At 38.5% G+C, this 23,245-nt stretch overlaps 1 protein-coding gene across 1 annotated transcript in view; it reads right to left on the bottom strand.

The window, feature by feature from the left end:
• Positions 1 to 23,245, bottom strand: part of SPTLC3 (serine palmitoyltransferase long chain base subunit 3) — a 136,055-nt gene that overhangs the window by 89,275 nt on the left and 23,535 nt on the right. The window contains exon 2 of the mRNA XM_032351424.1: positions 13,405 to 13,590. Within this exon, the coding sequence (XP_032207315.1) occupies positions 13,405 to 13,590 (186 nt within the window). The remainder of the gene's footprint in view (positions 1 to 13,404; positions 13,591 to 23,245) is intronic.

The raw sequence follows: 23,245 nt of genomic DNA, 5'->3' as shown, positions 1-23,245 counted from the left end.
AGCAGGTTCCTCACTGAGCAGAGAGCCTGATACAAGGTTTGATCCCAGGATCTTGGGATCATGAGCTGAGCTGAAGGCAGATGCCTAACTGACTGAGCCACTCAGGTGCACCAAAAACAAAATTAATTTCAGTGCAGAACGACAAGATGCACAGGATACCAGGGCAGGGGGTACATAGAAACTGTAGATTTCAAGCACCCATTTGACCCATGTGAGGAAAATTAGACCCAGCAAGGTGAGTAGCTAAACTCTAGTCAGCCTCTGGTTTCGGTCACCTTCTCAGCAGTCACTTCAGAGTGACTTCAGGCTGGCACCTTCCCTACTTGTGCAAGCTTCCCTCCAAAACCCCAGTTAAAAAAAAACAAAAACCATGACCCATGATATGGAAAGTTAATGCCAACAGTTTGCCAGACCATGGAGGAGTGTCCGCTCATCTTAAGGAACTTGGCATTTACTTCAGGAAACAACTTAGGGCATTTCATCATCGAGCCTCATAAAGATATGCTATCACAGCCTCTCGAGGGACGGTGAAAAATACTCTATCTTGCCCAAACTTTCTGACCCAGACATCCAGATTTTCTATCTACAAGGAAATGGGCAGCCAGTTTTTTATTGAGACAAATACTTTGAGGGCAAGATCCAGGGATTCTAACCTATTCTGTGGGATCAGAGAAGACTTTGTAGTAGGGAATGATCTTCATATTTCTTAGTAATTAGAATAGAATTTGGCAGAAACTTCTCTGCCAAAGGGATAAGCTAGTTTTTTGTTTGTTTGTTTTTTGTGTTTTGTTTAGCCATGGAGAGCCATTTCTTTGTGAGTTGTGTGAGATCTGAAACACAAGCTCAGCAGTCTATGTGTCCCTGAGAGGGAACTACTTAGATTTCAAGGTCTGGTTTGGGTAAGAACTGCCTTCTTTTGTGGCATTGTCTTGCTCTTACCCTGCACCTGTAAGCTTCCTGCGTCTGCATGGGTGTATGTTCACCCCACCCCATTCCTTTGAGCACCAGTGAGGTTTCTTCAGGAGCAGTCAACACCTTCCAAAGGTCAATGTCCTCTAATCTCAGGTAAGCCTCCCACAGCATTTTCGCTATACCAGAAAATGAAACTGGGCTAGATATTGCAAAAACAGAAGCATTGCAAGAGGACATACCTGTAACCATCTGTAGATGTAACTTGTCACTTGGCCTACTCACTATCTTTCTTTTTCTTCCTGACACAAATGGCTAGATGTGACAGTGAAATTTGGGCCATAAGGACAGAATTGTTTGGGGGGGGGGGTAGGGTATAGGAGGGTTGAGCAAAATCTAAAAATGCAGCCACAAAAATGTCTTTGTTTCTACTGCAATATGATAATCTTTTTTCACCTTTAAGCTTGTAGGATACTTTATAATTTTCCAAGTGTTATACATATTTCTGTCCAATGTTTATAGACAAATCAGTGAAAAGTCAGAAAATCTGAGTGGACAAATTGGGAATTAGAGTTCTAAAACCAATGTTCTTTTCAATAATCATGCTACAGGGCTAGGTGTTTATAAGGAAGTGAAGAGAACATATCCATGGCCCATTGTGAAAAAAACTGCCAAATTTGGAAGCATGCTTCTTATTTGATTTAACACCTGCTTATTCAGTATGAAATAAAACCATGAATTTGTAGAGAGATAAAATCATTATCAAACATCAATTATTAATTTTTGCCCACATGGACACTTTGTTTTCACCTACACTTCTGCTCTAACCTAATATTTCATTTTATGTCATTATTTCCTTTTGGGAAACAGCCATTTCTCCTACCAAGGTCAAGCTCTGGATAATAAAAAAATTTTCATTTTTTTCTTTGTTGTTGGAAAGGACATTGTATCATAAACAGTTCTTTGAAGTATGAGAAGCATAAAGTCAAGATGGCTAAGCTTAATTCTATTAAGGAATTAGAGGGAGATTTGAATAAAAATGGTAGACTCAGTGCTTGTAACTATTCTACTACTCATCTAAAGGTCCTCTGAAGTGACAAAAGATGTTTAAGAAACAAAATAAATTTATAAATGCCTAGAAAGACAATCAAGAGTATCATTACTAAATCGGAAATACTGAAGCATCACAAAAGATGGAACACATATAAGATCTGACCAATGGAGAAGTAAAACCATAGGAAACCATAGTTCTTTTTTAAAAAAATTATTTTATTTATTTATTCTACAGAGATCACAAGTAGGCAGAGAGGCAGGCAGAGAGAGAAGGGGGGGGGACGTAGGCTCCCTGCTGAGCAGAGAGCCCGATGCGGGGCTCCATCCCAGGATTCTGGGATCGTGACCTGAGCCGAAGGCAGAGGCTTAACCCACTGAGCCACCCAGGTGCCCCAGGAAACCATAGTTTTAAAACATATGCTGAGAAGATTGGTTTGGACATAAGCTAACTGTAGGGGAGTTTAAAGTTAAAAGTAAATAACCATAAGAAATGGATAGTCGGGGCACCAGAGCCTGGGGATGGAGTCCCGCATCGGGCTCCCAGCTCCACGGGGAGTCAGCATCTCCCTCTGATCATCTCCCCTCTCATGCCCTCTCTCACTGTCTCCCTCTCAAATAGATAAATAAAATATCTTTTTTTTTAGAAAAAGAAATTGATAGGGTGATTAAGTGGGAAGCTAGATCTCTTTGTCTTCTTTTCATGGCTTAATAAGTAAGAAGCGATTGTGATGTCCACAGGACAAATCTCCTTGCTAGGTACCAGGAGCGGAATGGAAGAGCAATGCCCCAATGTAGAGAGATTAGGAGTCCACACTGCAAGAATAGAAGCTATTGGTCCTGGCAACTCCTTCCATTTCCCTTCTCTGGTCACTCAAGATAGGCAAATATGTAGGAAAATAAGGATTCTTTAATAAGAAAAGAAATGAACATAGACAAAATGTCAGTGCTATTTAAGGAAAACTAGCATTAGAGGTACCACATTCAGTAAGCAGAACAACTAGCGAAAAGACTTAACAGCACAAACAGAGAAAGAATTTAAAATATATTCATCTTTTGAGAAAAACAGCAGAACAATGCATGCTTTAAAAAGATCAACAGTTCAAAAGTAAAATGGACACCTGAAAAGCAAATTAATAAGGTAGAATAACAAATGGGTTAAGTTTTCCAGGACATGATGAAAAAGGATAGAGAAGAAAATATGAAGCAAGTCAAGAGAAATGTAAGACAGATTGAGAAGATCCAATTCTCTCTAATGGGAGTTGCAAGATTGAAAAAAAGGAGGATAAGAAGAAGTGCAAGAGGAGGAAAAAAAGGTAAAAAAAGATGGAGGAGGAGGGGCAGGGGGAAATTATAGAAAGGAAGAAAGATTTGAATCTTAAGGTGTAAATGATCTGCTGGGTACTGATTAAATTTCAGTCTCCAGGGATAGTGAGGAAAACCTCAAGTATTTTTAGAGAAGGAAGAAAGGCAGTTTATATACAAGGGGACAAGAAATGGATTGCTTCAGACTTTCATAGGTGACAAGGGAAAAAAAGATTATGAACGAAAATGATTCTGAACTTAGAATCTTATACTCAGCCAAGCCAGCAATCAAATGAGAGAGCCAAATAAAAACATTCCAATATATGTAAGGAGTCATGAGTTTAACTCCCACAGACCTTTTCTGTAATAATTGAGTATATACCTCAACAAAGCAAACAATGAAATAACTAAGGAGGAAGAGGCGATGCCTGGAAGAGTAGTGAGTGAAGAAATTAATGGACTATGGTTTAATCCAAGTAGTTTTGTATATGAGGTATAAAGAAACAGAATCTATAAATTAATAAACAAATGATACCCTGGAAAAATGGGTATGTGGGAGAAAGAAATTCTTCTCCTGGTCTGTGGAAGATTCTCGTCACTAACCGTATCATATATATATATAAATATATATATATATATATATATACACACACACATACACACACACACACACACACACACACACACACACACATACACAGAGAGAGAGAGAGAGAGAGAGAGAGAAACATTAAACAAATAGCAGGGAGAAATACTATATACAATTCCTAACAGTGACAAGGAGAAAAACAGTGGCAGAACAAATAAAATTCAATCAAATATATCAAAGGTATGAAAGGAAAAGTACTTAAAATAAAAAAAAAAAGAAAATGTAAACGTCAAATATAAAGGTGGCAGGAATAAGTTCAAACACATGAGTAATTAAAGTATTAGGTTTAACCACAAGGAGTCGCCAATGTTTGTTTTTGACCTATAAGAACAGCAATTTCATATGGTTCAAGAAAGTAATTGTTCATAACCTACATTATTTTATTAAAACACAAAAGCTCTCACATTTGATTTAAAATAAATTGATATGCTGCTTATAAGAGGGCTACATGTTCTGAAAGTGATAAAGACTGAAATAAAGAGATGACTGTTGAAGAAAAAGCAGATGTATAAATATTCATATCAGACACAACAGAGTGCAAAGTAAAGTAAGATAAAAGGAAGAAACCCATCAAGAATTGTAGGAGCCGTAACTCATGTATCTTAGAGCTACACTGAAATACATAAGAGAAAGAGAAACTAACAAATCCATAATCACAGTGGAAGACATTAACACACGTTTCTCAGAAATTGTAAGTGTGAGAAGACAAAAAATAAGTAAGTCTAGAGGATCCAAGTTACATAGTTAGCAAGTTTGTTCTAATAGACTTAAAAAGACAGTGTTCAGTTTTTCATGGCACGCATGGAAAACTGCAAGACATTCCAATACAATTATCTGAGTAGCTGTGGCACCTGAAGAGAGATATTCATTAAGGTGGTAGCATCTGGAATTAAAATATGAAAATATCAATAGCTTTCCTATATGCCATCAATAACTAATTAGAATATGGGATAGAGAAAAAAAGATAATATTCAAATACCACCACCATCAAAAATTCATACCCAAATAATGATCATAAGAGGAAATATCAGACCTTAGAATAAAGAAATAAAATTTTATTAAAGGACATAAATAAATACCTAAATAAATGGAGAGACATATCATTTTCTAAATGTTCCATATCATTTAGAAAATATCAGTTTCTAAATGGGAAGACTAAATGTTATTAAATGCCAAACTTTCCAAAGTTAACCTATACCTATAGATTTAATAATATATTACCAATTAAATGGCAACATTTTCTTTAAAAAAAAATTCAATGCCTGACAAGCTAATTCTAAAGTATATACAGAGAAAAGATCTTTAAGAATTACCTAAAAACTTCCAAATTTACCTAAAAAATAGACAAATAGATCAATAATTCAAATCAGTGGGTAAAAATTTCAATTAAAGACAATTTAAAACACTCTTTTAAAAAATAAAGTCCTCCTCACATGAAAAGATGCTCAACATTACTCTTCTTCAGGGAACTACAAATCAAAACCACAATGAGATTGCACCCATCAGAATGGCTAAAATTAATGAGTCAAGAAACAACAGATGTTGGTGAGCATGCAGAGAAAGGGGAACCCTCTTATACAGTTGGTGGGAACACAAACTGGTGCAGCCACTCTGGAAAACAGTATGGAGGTTCCTGAGAAAGTTAAAAATAGAACTACCCTGTGACCCAGCAATTGCATTACTAGGTATTTACCCCAAAGATACAAATATACTGACTGGAAGGGGCATACTCACCCTGATGATTACAACAGCATTATCAACAATAGTCAAATTATGGAAAGAGCCTAAATGTCCATCAACAGATGAATGGATAAAGAAGATGTGTTACACATTCTCTCTCTCTCTCTCTCTGGAATATTACTCAGTCATCAAAAAGAATGAAATCTTGCCATTTGCAATGACATGGATGGAGCTAGAGTGCACTATGCTAAACGAAATCAGTCAGTCAGAGTTAGACAAATACCATCCAGTTCACTCATATGTGGAATTTAAGAAACAAAATAGATAAACATAGGAGAAAGAAAATAAAAAAGAGAGGAAGATAAACCACAACAGACTCAACTGAAGAAAAAACTGAGCGTTGCTGAGGGGAGGTGGGCAGGGGAGTGGCTAAACAGGTGATGAATACTAACGAAGGCACCTGTGTTGAGCACTGAGTATTATATGTAAGTCATGAATCATTAAATTCAACGCCAGTAACTAATATTACATTAGATATTAACTAACTAGAATTTAAGTAATTTTTTAAAAAGTCCTCTCTCTCTCCCCAAAGAGCAAAAACTAACAACAAGGAAAACAAAAGAAAATGTCTGAGACATACAACTTAAAAATTAAAAATGTAAATATGGCTAAAAAGAACATAGAAAAAATTAAGAGCCAAGAAACAGAATTTAAAAAATACCTGAAATCACTTAATAGATAAATTATTCATATATGGATATATACAAAAGTCTCTTCGAAATCAATGAGAAAAAACCAATTTAATAAAATCAAGAGCAAGGGATAAAAATAGGCAATTCAAGAAGATTAAGTATAAAGTACTAACAATCATGAGAAAAGCTCAGTCTCACTATTAATCAAGAAAATGCAAATTAAGACAAGAACAAAAAATGTTCACCTATCAGACTGGCCAAAGTAAAAAACACATTGATCACATCAACATATCAAATGCTGGTAAGGAAGCAAGCACTCCTAGGAACTGCTCACTAGAGTCTACCTGGGCAAGCTCTTTTGAAAGGCAATTTGCCAATCTCTCAGAAGTTGAAATATACATTCCTTGAACCCAGAAAGCCACTTCTAGGAATCATCCTCAAATAAATGCATGTACTGCTCATTGAGGAATTATCTGAAGTAATAAAATAATAAAAAATGATAATACAAATAATCATATACCCACATTGGGGAATACCATCATGCAAAGTTTTAAAAGGAATGGGGTAAACTTGTATTGGCATGTGATGGTCTTCAGACTTAGTTAGGGGAGAAAAAAGTGAATCACACAGAAGTCTGTATGATGCAATCCCATTTATGCTAAGGAAAAGAATGGGTGCAAATGAACCTATGTGTAATGAAGTGCACGAAAAACACAGGAAGAAGGATTTTGCTCGTTATTTCCGTAAAAAGAGGAAAGGGAAAAAAGATTTCAGGGGTTCTTCATTAGGACTTGTCATAATCCACCCATATCACACATTGGTTAGTACCATTGGTGTACATAGCAAAGTTCTACCTTATCAGTGTGGTTTCACTTACATGTTTAACCAAGGGGAAGGGAGGGAAAACTGAATGGGAAGAAATCAGAGAGGGAGACGAACCATAAGAGACTCTGGACTCCAGGAAACAAACTGAGGGTTACAGAAGGAAGGGGGATGGAGGGAAGGGGTAACTGTGTGATGGGTATTTAAGGACGGCATGTGTTGTGATGAGCACTGAGTGTTATATGAAACTAATCAATCGTTGAACACTACATCAAAAACTAATGATGTATTACATGGTGGCTAATTGAACAATAAATAAATAAATAAATAGTTGGTAGAATTAAAAAAAAATCAGTGAACTCTGCTTTCCTCCTATTTGTAGCTTCCTTCTTGCAAAGGGAAGCAAAGTCTATACTGTAAAAGCACTAAAAAATGATTAAACTAACATTTTAATGACACAGCAGAAGTTATATGTGTGTGTATAACATGTATATATATGTATTTATTTGGATGTTCCCAAATAAATACTGACCTGAGTATTCACTATATTGAGGCTGTGATCTGATTTTACTGGTCTTACTTCACAAAATATTTCTAGAACTATGATTTTAGAGTTAGTGTTCCAACCTATGGCACATATTTCTCTCCTAGAAGCAATAATGGAAAATATTCAGCCCTTGTGAGGGTACATTTGCTTTTTAGAAGCATCTGGGAGGTATTTGGAATGAAGTCTGGTTGGGGAGACTGGGGATTTCACTGGCCAGCAATTTCTGCTGCATTTAAAGCTATTGATTTCTTTGTAGATAGTTAAGTCAAGGAAGTGAGGGAGTGACCCTTTGTGCCCCCAGGAAAGTTCAAGAAGCATTGTTCTAAAACACTGGCCTCTAACTCTCTGCACATGGAATCACCTGGGAAGCTTTTATGAACCTCACCAAGGGTATACCACAGACAAATTAAATTAGAATATTTGTGGGTAAAGCTCAGGTATTAAGTAGCTTTTAAAACTTCTTAGGTGATTCCAATGTACAGCCGAGGCTGAGAATCACTGGTCTAATATTACCATCTCACCAGCTGCTGGCTAGTATGTTAAGTTTCCAAGGAAACCCCAGTGAAAGCTCTCTGACTTTGGACTCACCCAGGTCCAAACAGGAAGACCAGTGCTTGGGCCATCTGTTTGCTTTGGACAAAACTCATACCCCGTGACCCTAATGGAACTCATCCTTCAAATTACTCAGAAGAAAGTCTCTCTGGGTGAATCTTGTTATTGTAGCAGGGTGCAAAATGTACATACAAAAAGGCAATTTTTAATTCAGGCACATATTTGGAGATCTGTCTTAAAATTCTTTACAGTTACAACTTGCTGAACCCTCTTTGTTTCATGTGGGAGTAAAAATCTCTGGGGATGGGCCAGAAATGTCTGGGATGTGCTTGTAGAGGAGCTACAGGGACTCTCTGGGTCTAGAGTGAACATGGACTTGCACTGCTATGTTTTCTAACAGGATGATGCCCTGTGGAGCAGGTCTTGCTTAACCTGTTATCAAACTACAGGGATTGAGAAATGGGACTGTGCTTGGAGGTTTCAAGTCTCTGATGATGCTTGACATTCATGTGATTATTCTATTTGCTGACATCTTCTGAATTTTGCAAAATTAAGTCATCTGATTATTCTATTTGCTGACATCTTCTGGATTTTGCAAAGTTAACTCAAAGTTAAGAAAGTGATTTATCGAGAGGTCTTTAATGAATTGCAATTCATCGCTGCAGTGGCCTTGGATTTTAAATAAAAGATACATGTGTCCCCAAAATTAAGCATTAAAAGGAGAATTTAAACAAGAATATTTAAACTTGTACATGTCTGTATTGTCCTATTGTTTGCCAGTGTCTTCTGATTGCTAGTGGAGTCGATCTGATGTGCCCAATGTCCTGGGCCTGTGATTTTTTTGAAATTTTCTTCTGGACGAAGATTTTGATTTTTTTTTTTTTTTCCTGTTCACTTAGTTTATACTAAGTGAATCAGAAATACTAAGTGAATCAGTCACCAAGTGATGTAGATAAGAGGATTGTCAGACCCTTTATGTTTGGAGTCAGCTTCAGGGTATTGGGGCGAGAAATAAAAAAGAAGAATGCAAAAAGATTCTAAATTTGGGGCAGCATTTTAGTTTGAATGGATGGTTTGATATGAGAGGAGTCATCCCAGTAAGGGAGAAAAATAGGAAAATTGGGTTAATAAATTCTTGTATTTGAAAAACAGGAAAGAAATGAGGAAGGGGACATGTCAGTTAGCTTCACGGCAACCATCATTCTTATCTGTAATGATATCTGTATATTTTTATCAAAATATCATGCTGTAAACTTAAATGCAACTTTTATTAAAAATAAAAAGAATGCACATGGAGTAGAAGAGTGTAGTCAGAATCAGCATCTCTTCATGATCTTTTTGAAAAAAATAATTGCTCTTTTGGATGCACTTTTTTCCTGGTGTCACTTTGCTCTTGGCTGGTTTGTCTAAAGCGACAATTCATCCTCAGTAACCACGCTTTTAGAATAGTATATAGGGTGCCTGGGTGCTCGATTGGTTAAGCAACTGCCTACGGCTCAGGTTATGATCCTGGAGTCCTGGGATCAAGTCCCCCTTCAGGCTCCCTGCTCAGTAGGGAGTCTGCTTCTCCTGCTGACCTCTCTTCTCTCATGCTTTTTCTCTCTCTCATTCTCTCTCTTTCTCTCTCTCTCAAATAAATAAAATCTTTTAAAAAAAGAATAGAATATAGTGCTCATTTCTGTTAAGAGAACCAGGAGTCACTGGGAAGCAGTGTGTTTCCAGCAAGAGACTTTAAGACATGGCTCAAGTAGCTTATTAACACAAAGCAAGGGTACTGTCAGAGGGACGGAGCTGGGGAAAAATAGTAAAAGTCTAAAGGTCAGCCTGAAGACGGGTTTCTGATGACCAAGTCCCATCAAAAAGGACATAGTAGCTGTAGCCACTGCAATTTATTAAAACCAGTTACACTGGGAGATTATAAATGTCTAAAGGGGCTCCAAAGGAAGGAACGCGTAATAAAATGTGCCATGTGAAAGGTATGACCACCAAGGTGAATTAGTTGATTGACTGGTGCTCTCTACCTCACAGAGATCAACCAGGAGGAAAAGAATTTATTTTGTCAAGAAGTCAGGACATTCATTTTTCTGATGCAATGTCTTCCTGCTGGGAGGTGGTTTGAGTCATGCTTGCAGCTGTAGTGACAGGTGCTGCCATGCAGGCTGCTAAGACCAGATGACTCATTGTTGGGGACCAGGCACCCCTTCCCCCAGTGCCAGGAGTGTTGGAGGCAGACAGCTTGCTGAAGGGAGCTGCCTGGCCCGGGATCACATCCCTCTACGGTGGTAGCCCCCCATCTATCATCACTAGAGACTCCACACCCTGCCATCCCTGAGGAAGGCTTCTGGAAGGCCCTTCCATCTCCAGAGCTCCCTGTGGGATCCACTGGGGCCTTGGCTCGGACTGCATCACAATTCACCTGTCTCATCTTGCTCCATTTGCTCCCTTGCAGGTGTACGGGTGTTGCTTCCAGGAGTGCACCCCAGAAACCTTTCTGCCCTCACACCTCCATCTCAGAGTCTGCTTCCCTGGGAACCAGTTTGCCTATATATAACGATGTTCTGCTTGAAATGTAAGACATGCTTTGGAAAGACCAAAGTGACTAGCCCTGTTGGGTTGCTCGAGCAAGAACATTGGCACAGGGTAGGAATAGATGGCAGAGTTGAAGCCGAAGCTTGCTAAGGGATGCCACACCCGAGAAATCTACATTTGACTCACCCTCTGTCCCAGTAAATATTCTAAAATGTGCTGATCTATTGGGCACTGGTTACCTACACCTGGGGAGCAGGCAGATTGGTGATAAGAGAGCTTCGAGCTGGTGTCAGGGAGGGGCTGTGGGGATCCTTGTGAGAATGGCCAGGAAGAACTTGCTTTTCTTATCCCAGTCTCCCATTTCATTACCAGCTCCTACCAGATTCAACTGTTTCTATATCCTTTGCCACTTACAGACCTGTACATACTCAAAACTGTATCTGTGCACGTAATTTTGTTAATACGAAACTTTGCCATTGTGATGGGTGTGCCACCACCATTCTTGTGTCTGACCAAAGCAAAAAGTTGGGATTACCTTGGTTTCTTCCCTTTATCATATTTTCTATATCTACCTCCTAAATATCTCTATAATTCCCTTTTGTTCATTCCATCTACCTCTTTCCCAGTTGAAGGACAAATCTCTCTTTCCTAAACTATTTTAAGTCTTTTTAAATTGTCACTTTGCTCCTAGTGTTGAATTGGAATTCCATCTCCTACAGCTATTAAATTCTCTCAACTTCTTCATTCTCATCTCTCCCTTCCTCTTTTTTCTCTATAGACATTCCTTGGGAGATCTCATCTACTTCTGTGGCTTTGATTAACACTGATATGCTTAAGATATGCTAAAGATGCCACAATATCCATCAGGGATGTTCCTCCAGGGATCCAAACCTTTCTACCTAACTGCCAGTTCTCAACTTGTCAAAAAAAGAATTGACCATTTTGTCCTCCAATTGACTCTTTCTCCTTTATTTTCCATTTTAAAAATGCCACAGCCTTCTTCCTGCCCAGCTACCCAAGGCATAGACTTGGATGTGGTCTTTCATTTGTCCATCTCCCTAATTCCCCAAGTCAAGCCAACCAACCTTAACTCCATCTTCTTTAACATCTCTTGGCCTTATCTCTTATCACCACCCCTATTATAATTACCCTGGTCTTACCCCAAGGTCTCACCTAGCTTTTGTTATTTTTAAGCTAGATTTCTGCATCAGTCTCTTAACTGTTTTTTAAGTCTGTGCTGTCCTGCAATCCTTTCTTCATAGGCTAGTGAACATAGTCTTTCTAATCTGTAAATCAGCATTCCTCTGCCTGAATTCCTTCAATGCCTACCCATTGTTCTTATAATAAATACCTTTGGCTTATAAAAACCCATTATAATCTGGTCCCTACTTGCCTCTCAAACAAATCTTTCTCCCCACATACTCCCACTGTCACTCACAATAGTCCAGTCATTGAAATTCCTTGGTTTCTTGAATGTACAATGCTTTCTATTACCTCTTTCACACCATGTTTTCTTTCTCTATTTTCTTTGCTTAGATGTGTTGGAGACTCCCTCATGTGGAACAATCCTTGCCCATAATCATCGTAGTATTTCAAAGAAATTTTTAGAAAGAAGGAATTCAGGGCATCATAAGTCATATGAACCAATTTGGAGAACATGTTAGGAAAATGCAGACTTTCTGCAGAATATTTGCCAGGTTGTCCTAGTAAGTCTATGTGAAAAGAGGATGATATAAACTTGTATGGGTTAACTCTCAAAAGTATCTATATTAGTGGTTCTAAATTGGGGTTTTTTGAACTTCATGATACCATTTGAAAATGTTGGGAGAAATGTATGATTGTCACAAGTGTGTGGTAGAACGCTAACTCACTGATATGAATGGAGGCCAGTGATGCAGTTAAAAACTTTATAGTGCATAGGAAAGCCTTCCTTCCATGTCAAAGAAATAACCAATTCAAAATGTCAATGGTACCAGAGTTGAGAAATCATGAACTATATAAAATTAAAATTCCATGTTTCACTCAGGCACACTTTTCTATTCTAGGGTAGAACATAAACAATATTAATCTTGCAACAAGAAGACCAGAGTCCAGTCCTATCCAAAAGCCCTTGTTCTTATATTTTGATTTTTCATCTTTAAAATGGCATTTTACTTATTTTTTTTTTTTAAGATTTTATTTATTTACTTGACAGAGAGAGATCACAAGCAGGCAGAGAGGCAGGCAGAGAGAGGAAGCAGGCTCCCTGCTGAGCAGAGAGAGCCCAATGTGGGGCTCGATCCCAGGACCCTGAGATCATGACCTGAGCCAAAGGCAGCAGCTTAACCCACTGAGCCACCCAGGCGCCCCTTTAAAATGGCATTTTAATACCTGTCACATGGTATTGTTATAAAAATTAAATATGATGATGTATGAGAAAACCCTTAGTTCAGTGTCTAGAGAACAGTAGTTTCTTAATAAAATATTTGTTAAAAACAAAACAAAACAAAACAAAAACAAGTCCGACACGTGGAAGATGGGATTTATGGGGCAGAGATGAATAGAATTTACCCTGAGTGGTTTCTGCGTGTCTCACTCTTTTATAGGACCTGTACATGCATCACAACTTCTGAGAACACTTAAGAGAAGAATATGCATTGACAAAGATCCAAGGAGGTACACATACATACTTTTTGTTCTTCTCGCTCTATGGCTGCGTTACATTTTTCTATTCCACAGCTCCTCAAAAAGTCTCTGAGATAGCCAAATAGGGTTCCAAGTCCATATCCCAAGTAAGTGAAAACCATCACGTGAAGAGGTGCTTCCTCAAAGGATTCAACAAGTGGTTTATCGTAAACATGTGGCCACCCATTTTGCTGAAAACACAAAAGGAAACAGAAGGTTAGTTCTCTTCCATGACAATAAAACATATATTTAAAAATTTTTGGACTTTGAAGCTTTTAACTTTCTTTTTTTTTTTTTTTTTAAAGATTTTATTTATTTATTTGTCAGAGAGAGAGAGTGAGAGCGAGCACAGGCAGACAGAGTGGAAGGCAGAGGCAGAGGGAGAAGCAGGCTCCATGCGGAGCAAGGAGCCCAATGTGGGACTCGATCCCAGGATGCTGGGATCATGACCTGAGCCGAAGGCAGCTGCTTAACCAACTGAGCCACCCAGGCGTCCCGAAGCTTTTAACTTTCAAAGAACACTAAGATCATAAAAAGTGCTCAGAGAAAAATGGAAGTTGGTCATGAATGAGGGCAATCAGAAAGGTGCATTTTATTTTACAACCCCCTAATAAAATACTGGATTCAGGCAAAAATTCTCAACAGGCGCTAAATCCATCAAGTGAAAGGTTAATGAGGAACACAGTTTTTGTAAGATGTCAAAGTTATCACTCCCATCAGTTACTCCCTAATCACAAATCTGAGGTCACTACCTTGACTGGGTGATCAAATTCCATCCCCAATGTTGGAATAAGACCACTTGTGCTCTTATCAGAGTGTAAGATTCAATACACTAATGATGCATTTAGCCTGAATTTAGTCAAGTTTTCATATCCAACTTCCACTTCACCAGAAACATCAAAAGAAGGGGAGGTGACAAAGGACTTCATGAGGAAACAATCAGATAACCCACAATGTGCACAGCAAAGGAAATTATCAACAAAATGAAAAGGCAACAGATGGAATGGGCAGAAATATTTGCAAACCAAATCTCAAATGAAGAACTCATACAACTAAAAACCCCTCATGTAACCTGATTTTAAAATGAGCAAAGTCCTAAATATTTTCCCAAAGAAGACCTACAAATGGCCAATAAGTATATGAAAAAGTACTCAACATCATTAATCTTCAGGGAAATGCAAATGAAAACCACAATGAGATACCATCTAACACCTATTAGGGTATGGGTATTATTGAAAAGGTAAATGATAACAAGTGTGGGCGAGGATGTGGAGAAAAGGCAATCCTTGTACACTATTGGTAAGAATACAAGTTCATACAACCATTATGAAAATGTACAACCCATATGAGGTTTCTCAAAAAATTTAAAAAACAGAACTACCACATGATTCAGTCATCCCAGTTCTGGGTATAGATCTATAGGAAGTGAAATCAGTGTCTTAAAGAGATAGCTGTACCTCCAAGTTCATTGCATCATTATTTATGATAAGCAAGAGACAGAAATAATCTAAGTATCTGTAGATGGATGAATGCATAAAGAACATAAAATACTGTAGAATATTATTTAGCCACAAAAAAGAAAGAAATCATGCCATTTCCAACAATATAAATAAATCTGGGCTACATTATGCTAAATGAAATAAGCCAGGCACAGAAAGACGGATACTGCATGAACTTATTTATATGTAGAATCTAAGAAATCTGACCTCACAGAAGCAGAAAGTAGAATGGTGGTGACCAGGGTCAGGAAATAGGGGAAATGAGGAGATATTGGCCAAAGTATGTAAGTCTTCAGTTATAAGATGAATAAGTTCTGGGATCTAATGTACAGCATAGTTACTACGGTTAATAACATTGTATAGTGTACTTGAAATTTGATAAGACAATATATCTAAAGTGTTCTCACCACACACACACACAAAAAGTTATGAGGTGAGATGATGGATGTATTAATTAGCTTGGCTGTGGTAATAATTTCACAATGTTTACATATGTTGTACACCTTCAATATAAACGTTTTTATTTTTTAATTATACCTCAATAAAACTGGACAGCAGAAGCAAAAAAGAGGGGTGGCGGAAGAAACTTAAAAGACACAACCCAATGCAGTGTGTTTTCCTTCATTGGATATTGTTTTGTTGTTGTAAAAACCTGGTTAAAAAAATCCATATTTTGAACAATTGCATAGGTCCAAATGTGGACCTAGGTTATTATAGGACCTATATTATTCCAAATCTTATTAAGAAATTGTTAATTTTGTTAGGAGTGGTAGTAGTATTACAGTTATGTGAGGAAATACTTCAGGGCATGCTGAAGTATTAGGGGAATTAAATGTTATGACACCTATAATTTTTTTAAATGGTCCATCAAAAATTGAACATATATATGGAACAATTTTGGGAAACTGTTGAGTCTATTGGGTACCTGGGTGGCTCAAGTCGGTTAAGCATCCAATTCTCAATTTTGGCTCAGGTCATGGTGTCAGGATTGTGAGACCGAGCCCATGTCAATCTCTGTGCTGAGTGTGAAGCCTGCTTAAGTTTCTCTCTCCCTTTCCTGCTGGCCCCCCGAACCCCAAATCTTTCTATTGCTCTCTTTAAAAAAAGTTACTGTTGGGTCTAGGTGGACGTCATGTGAATGTTGGTTAAATTATTTTTCCACTTTTGAGTGTGTTTGAAATTTTTTATAACAGAAAGTTAGAGGAAGTATTTCTTTGTATTAGGTGTCAAAATTCCAGTGGAAGTAACTTTTAGTACTGAGCCATTCTGATTCCTGTTTAAGTGAATTGCATGTTATAACACAATCAATATTGGCTTAGTGGATTAATGAGTAAATTATTCCGAAGGCTAAGATTTAATTAAGTTTTAGTCTTTAATAAGTATTCATACATTCATTCATTATTTCACTCAACAAATATAATGCAATGTCCAGATTCTGATTTTCTCAATGAGCAAGTATATGGACCACGTGGAATATATAACTTTTAGTGACTTACAGGAAATTGTCAAATGTCTACTCATATTTAATGCATTAATTTAATTTACACATATATATTTAGAATGATCAATTATTTAAAGTCTTATTAAATAGAAGCATTGTTTTTGCTACTGTCATAATCTTTGTTGCCACAACAAACACTGTTTGATTCCATCATCACAGCTTTCCAAAATATGTCACCTTCCTTTCCTATGTTGTTTAAGCGGCAATATTTTAGAAATCTCTATGTGACTTAGTCACTGCAAGTTTTATCCAAAGCCCCAAAATATATGACAATCAAAAAAATCTGTCTGTAGATGAGTATTTTTTTATTTCTACATCACTTGTTTTGAAGTCATTTTTTTAAAAGCCCTTTTATGATGACATTGAACACTTGAGTTGTGAAGTCAAAACCCTCATGAGATACCACTAAATCTTATTCAAATTCCTTGCCTTCTTATTTATGCATTCTGTCAGGTTACTTCTCTAGATCCTCCAAGCTAACATGGATGGATGGAGGTTTCTCTTGTCTCATATGACTTCCCCAAACATTACCTGGTGTCTCAAGTAATAATCGTGAGAGTGCATTGCTTAATATGAGGTCTTAAATGAGAGGTTATAGCCATTGCCTTGTATTTGGGATTATAGGGAATGCAATGCGTGCCTACTGTGAGCTATGGGCAAAGTTCTGGAGATTCGAAGATGAACAAAACAGACCGGGTCCCTGTTCCTGACTTCTTGACCTCCTTCTTACTATGTCCTCCCACCTATCCTGTAGGTCTGATGGAGAGCTGATCTCAGTATTCTGATGCCAGCTCTGATCCTTAGCTCTGTCCTGTGCTTAAACTTTGGATGACTTCTATGTTCTGCATTCCAAGTGACCTCCTAACCCAGTTAGGAACCATCTCCTGGATCCTTTCACATCATGGGGACACATCATTGGTGTCCTTCTTTCCTCAATTTGTCAGATTCCAGGAAGGGACCTTGAGAGCCTCATGAAGGAGGATTGGATGAACTTTTGTGACTGGTTAGGTACAAGAGCAAGGAAGAGGGAAATAGAAAGTATCTGCAAGGAGAATTTTGTTATTGTTGATAAGAAGACAGGGAATTAGAAAGGGGGCTGCCTATGGGGGGGGGGGAGACTGAATTGGAGGTGGTTACGGCTCACAGAAGTGGGACCATTTGTCAGGCAGCGAGAGATGCAGGAAGTGAGAGCCCCTGGCTGAAATGGAGTCAACTGCTACAAGGCACGGTCTAAGCCACAGTTAAAGGTGAATGTGATAAAGGACAAATTATAAAGAGAGAAGAACAGTGAGTTTGAGATAGAATTTGGGAACCCACTGATTTTAAGGGCATCATAGAGGAGGAGGAGTGAGTGAAAGGGGCTCAATACAGGTGACGTCACACACAAATTAACTGCTTTAGGTGACCTAGAAGATGGCTAAGTTATGAAACCACATGTAAAGAGATACACTTCCAGGCCATCCTGTGATGATCAGCTGAATATTTTCCCTTTTTTCCCTTTCTGGCTTGTATCCATTTCTGAGCTCTGTATGTGGCCCAATCAAGCACCACATTTCCCTGAAATCCATGGGAACTTTCTGCTTGAACTGGCTCTGCAGCAAACCTGTACTGCACAGAACAGATACCTAGATGCAAGTAATACTGTCAGTGGGGTGCACAGCCTGGGCTACGGTGACTTTTTTTTTTTTTTTTTTTTGCCCCTTTGGCTTGTTCTGGAAGAAAGTTATAACATAAAGAAGAAATTATCAACAATGTCCGTCAGTTCAGACCAACATCTACTTTCTCTCATAAAACTTCATTTGTTTATTTTAATTTAATTTAATGTAATTTTATTTGGCTGAGAGAAAATGAGATATCTTGATGGAGAACAAAGTTATTGGGAAATATATAGGTCTTTCACATACATCAAGAAAACCTAGTGATCTTGGTCTAAAACCTTACAAGTTAAGACACAGCATATTTCATTCTTGGAATTGGTGTGGGGCTTACCTATAACAGAGGCGAAGTCTTTAACCCTGCTATTTTTTTGGAAAATTTAAAAAAATACAATATAATATTGAAATATAAAAAAAAAAATATATATATATATATATAGGTCTTTCTTAACAGATGGAAAGTGACTCATTAACAACATCCCTTTATTTATTTATTTATTATATATTTCTAAAGATTTTATTTATTTATTTGACAGACAGAGATCACAAGTAAGCAGAGAGGCAGGCGGGGGTGGGGTGCAGGGCTCGATTGCAGGACCCTGAGATCATGACCTGAGCCTAAGGCAGAGGTTTAACCCACTGAGCCACCCAGGCACCCCTACATCCCTTTCTTTAAAATTGAAGTCCGTCATAACCTCTTGGGAAAGGTTTCTCAATCTGGGGTTGGATAGTTATTCTTAAATATGAGATTTTGTCTCTCCAAAATGAGTGAAGCATTAAAATCTTACTTAATAAGTTTGCTGGCCAAAGGCTGACAGACAAAGCACGGGAGTCCATAATGTGCTTTCTTTCTCTGCTCTACCTTTTCTTTCACAGCCTTAAAAATAAACAGATCCTGAGCCACCTGGCCTAGAGTGCCTGCTCATTTGCAACACTGCGACACCCTGAGGTTTGTTCACTTCCTGGATTCCTGTCACATCTGGAAATTATCAGGGTGTTGGGCATGCTGGGAGGCCCACTTTTATAGGGGACGAGTCTTCCATTCAAATTAGCAGGTCTTCTGCTGGCTGAAGACAGTCCTATGCTAACATTAGAAGGGATATGAAATCAATAAATACAGTCCCTTTCTCCCAGGATTGATAATGTTACGGTGTATGTGGGAGGTGGGGTGGGGATGGGGAGGGAAGGGAGTGAAAATGACCATAACATTGAGTAAAAAATAAATTTCATAAGGTGCCACAAATGGAGGGACCATATCACACTAGGGGGTAAGGAGAGGCTTCCTGAAGGAGGTAGAATTTGAGCCCAGGCCTAAAGAGCTAAATGGTGGAGAGCTCTTTGGCAGCCATGAGACTATCTGGGTTCAAATCCTGGCACTTTCATTTGCTGACTGGATGACCTTGGCAAGTTCCTTAATTTTTCTTGCCCTCAAATGCCACAAGTATACAATGGAGCTAATAAGAGTTGTCTCCTGCCACCCAAGATTCATCTTTTAAAGAGAGAGTGTGAGAGTGAGCATGAGGGGGGTAGAGGCAGAGGGAGAGAATACCCAGCAGACTCCCCATGACCAGCACAGGTCACAGGGCTCCATTTCTGGACCCTGAGATCATGATCTGTGCCAAAACCAAGAGTCGGATGGCCAACGAACTTAGCCACCCAGGCGCTCTGAAGGTTTATTTGAAAATTAAACAAGATAATATATGCAAAGTATAAGCCAGAGTAAGTACTCATGAAATGTTATGATTTTCATGAAATATACTGAATAGAGAAGACAGATTAAAGAGTTACACTAAAATATTTGAGAAGAAAGGGAAAGAATATGTGTGGAGCCCTGGTGGGTACCTAGACACAGGGAGAAGCAGAAGGAGAATCCACTGGGAGGCAGCAAATGTGAGGGAAGAAGTAGTGGGAGGTTTAAGGGGGAGAAAGTCAGAGGGTTGGGACACTGGAGCTGAGGAAGAACATTGCATATGGGACGCTCACAAGGAAACTTCAGCAAGTGATTTTATCTACTGGTTTCCTGAGTGGTTTTATGGACAGGAGGATTTAAGGAGAAAGTGGATGTAGAGGCAACAGACCTTGGAATGGTGACTACTCACTGAAGAAGTGTACTGGTGAAGGATGGGACAGGCAGGAGGTGGTGGCTTTAGGTACTAATAGTGAAAGGAGCTGCTTCTTTGTGAATAAAGAAATATCATATTGAGGAATTGAAGAAAGTACCCAGTGGATTAAGGACAAACTGGAGATAAAATGAAGAGAAGGTATAATTCCCAGAACAGTGTTCCTGAGGGGGTGGGAGGGAGAGCACAAGTGATTATCTTGACCAAAAGGATATGAACAGTTTCAGTAGAATTTTTCCTCTCAGAATTTTGAAAAACAAACAAATCCCAAACAGGATACTGGCCTTTGCTCTGCTGTAGTCCTTAGAGTGGGATAAAAAGGGATGAGCAAATCTGGAATCAAGTTAATTCTGTAGATTAACCACTCACTCACAAGGAAGGTTTTGTTTTCAGACTGAGGCAGCCCTTGGAACATGGCACATTTCATTGTACCGCTGGGTTGGTCCATGGAAAGAAGAAACAGGATGAGAATGAAGAAACTGTCAGGTTTGGGTCACTATGAGGTTAGGAAGTTTAAGAATAAGATTGTCTCCAGGATGACAAAAATGCTGAAGGGAAGTTAGAGCACTGGGGATAAGGAGAGGACCATCTTCCTTTCTGAAGTGGAATAATGCAGAATTTTCCACATTATGAGAATGGGGTAAACCTCCTCTGAGGTCTTCTGGGTAGAACACAAACTTCTGAGAATACTGGTATTTTGAGAATGAATGTCTACCTATGTAGTTGCTAGGTTTTGAGCAGAGAAACAGAACCTCTCTGAATGATATCGAATAAGAGACTTCTTCCAGTGATTAAGCTGTACTCAAATGTGGGAGTTGATTAAAAATCCACAGGAGGGGAGACTGTTTCCACAATGGTGCCATGAAGACCCTCCATGGACCGTCTTAGCAGTAAAACAAGCATAACTGGTAAAAACTATAAAAATACAGCCATGTAGCTAGAAATTGTCTTAAGGACATACAGCAAATGAGGAAACATTTATTTATTGCTTGTGTGTGTGTGTGTGTGTGTGTGTGTGTGTGTGTGTGTGTGTGGCTAGTATTTATATATATTTTTTATTTTTTTTAAAAAATTATCATCCCTAAGGTAGTAAAATTCAAAGCAGCTCTTTCTTCAGTAGAGTTCTTACTTTTACTCTAACATATTTGTCTTATTGATTCCCACATTACCATTTATTTCTCTTCCAAAATACTTTGAAATGTCAATTATATACAAATGATACAGCCTGAAAACTCATAAAAGTGGAATGATAAAAGAATGTTGAGAATAGGGCGCCTGGGTGGTTCAGTGGGTTAAGCCGCTGCCTTCGGCTCAGGTCATGATCTCAGGGTCCTGGGATCAAGTCCCGCATCGGGCTCTCTGCTCAGCAGGGAGCCTGCTTCCTCCTCTCTCTCTCTCTCTGCCTGCCTCTCTGCCTACTTGTGATCTCTCTCTGTCAAATAAATAAATAAAATCTTTAAAAAAAAAAGAATGATGAGAATACACAATTCTACTTTATTTGGAAGGACTTCAGTAGACAACCTGCAAGTTGTCTGGGGTTATTAATAAATGCATACTTTAACTACAGCCTTATCTCATGTGTTTGGTAGATATAAATGTTTAGAGATGCTTTATAAAACTCTTATGTCTCAGTTTAGTCTAAGTCCTATCATCCTGTCACAAATAGGTGAGACACTTGGGCTCAGAGTGGATCATTTAATTCTATATATTTATAGTCATGTTTAATTTGGACATAAGCACCTTACAAATTTTATTCTGGACTTCTACAGTCACCTGGTATCATTGACTACTGGCAAACCCTAGCATGAAATGTTCTCCATGATAAAAGCCAAGTGGAAACCTCTTCTCTAGGGTATTCCAGGAGTATAGTAAAAGAAACATTTGCTCAGCCAACTCAAATTGTTCAGGCCATGGAGATACATGAACATATGACAACTTAGGTTAAAACTTTTTTTTTTTTCCCCAACACAGTCTTCAAACTCCAGCCTCAAGTGTGCCTGAAAGATTTCATTATTATTGTTGTTTTTTTTTTTTCTATTTCAACACTAAACCAAGCCTTACTGTGCCCATGTTACCAAATGCTCTGCAGAAGCACCTTCCAGGATGTGCCCACAGACTACAGGCTGACAGCTATGACCAGAGAGAGATGTTCAGGGCTCCATGGGAACTGGGAGAAGGTTTTATCTAACCCTGGTTGGAAAAGGTAGGGGAGGCTTCATGAATGAGAATACCATTGACTAAGGGCTTGAAAGATGCAGGCAGGAAGGATAAGGGCAATAGGAATGGATGAAGAGAAAGATCCCCAACTTAGAACTGAAAGCATCAGAGGAGATGCCCATCAACCCATCTCCAGGGCCAATGCAATCCCCCTCTCGCCTCCTGGATACTCTCCTTATTCCATCCTGACTCTTCAGATCTGCAGCTGCTTAAGTAACTTTAGCTGTAAAATCCATTTATCACAGCATTTCCAAAACTCTCCCTAGAGAAGGCCACTAACAGAAAGCATTTTTGGAAAGGCTATATACTTCTGTGTCTCTTGGGTATTTGCAGTGTACAGAAGGTAGAATATATGAGCCACCTTTCTTGTTCTTCACTGTTACTCCCTATTGCTAGCACACAGCTTCCCATAGGTAGGTGTTGAATAAATACTTGCTCAATGAATCAGCTTATTGAATGCTATTAAAATAATAAGAATGAACCACCATTTAATTTTGGGAAATCCAATACTCTGGTTTCTCTTCAGATCACATAAATCTTTCGCCTTTTAACTTTGGGAAATCCAGCACATGTATCAAATGTATTTTTCACCTTTCATATATATCCACCTAGACCATGACAAAAGACTCTCTTGGGGAAGTGCTAGTTTTCAACATAAAGCTAAGTTTCTTAGCATAGACCTGACTTGCCTCAAGATCTCCCATTTCCTGCCTTAGGTTTGTTGCTTAAGTAACATTAAATTTTCTTTTCACACCTTGATTTATCTCCTTCACAACTTTTCTCTGGCTGCCACTCTCCTGTAATTTCTTCAGTTTCTACTCCTTTCCCAAACTGTCTTCTGCTGCTACCCCACC

This window comes from Mustela erminea, chromosome 7, assembly GCF_009829155.1.
Source record: "Mustela erminea isolate mMusErm1 chromosome 7, mMusErm1.Pri, whole genome shotgun sequence".
NCBI classification, from domain to species: domain Eukaryota; kingdom Metazoa; phylum Chordata; class Mammalia; order Carnivora; family Mustelidae; genus Mustela; species Mustela erminea.
This window is presented reverse-complemented; position numbering and strand designations above follow the sequence as displayed.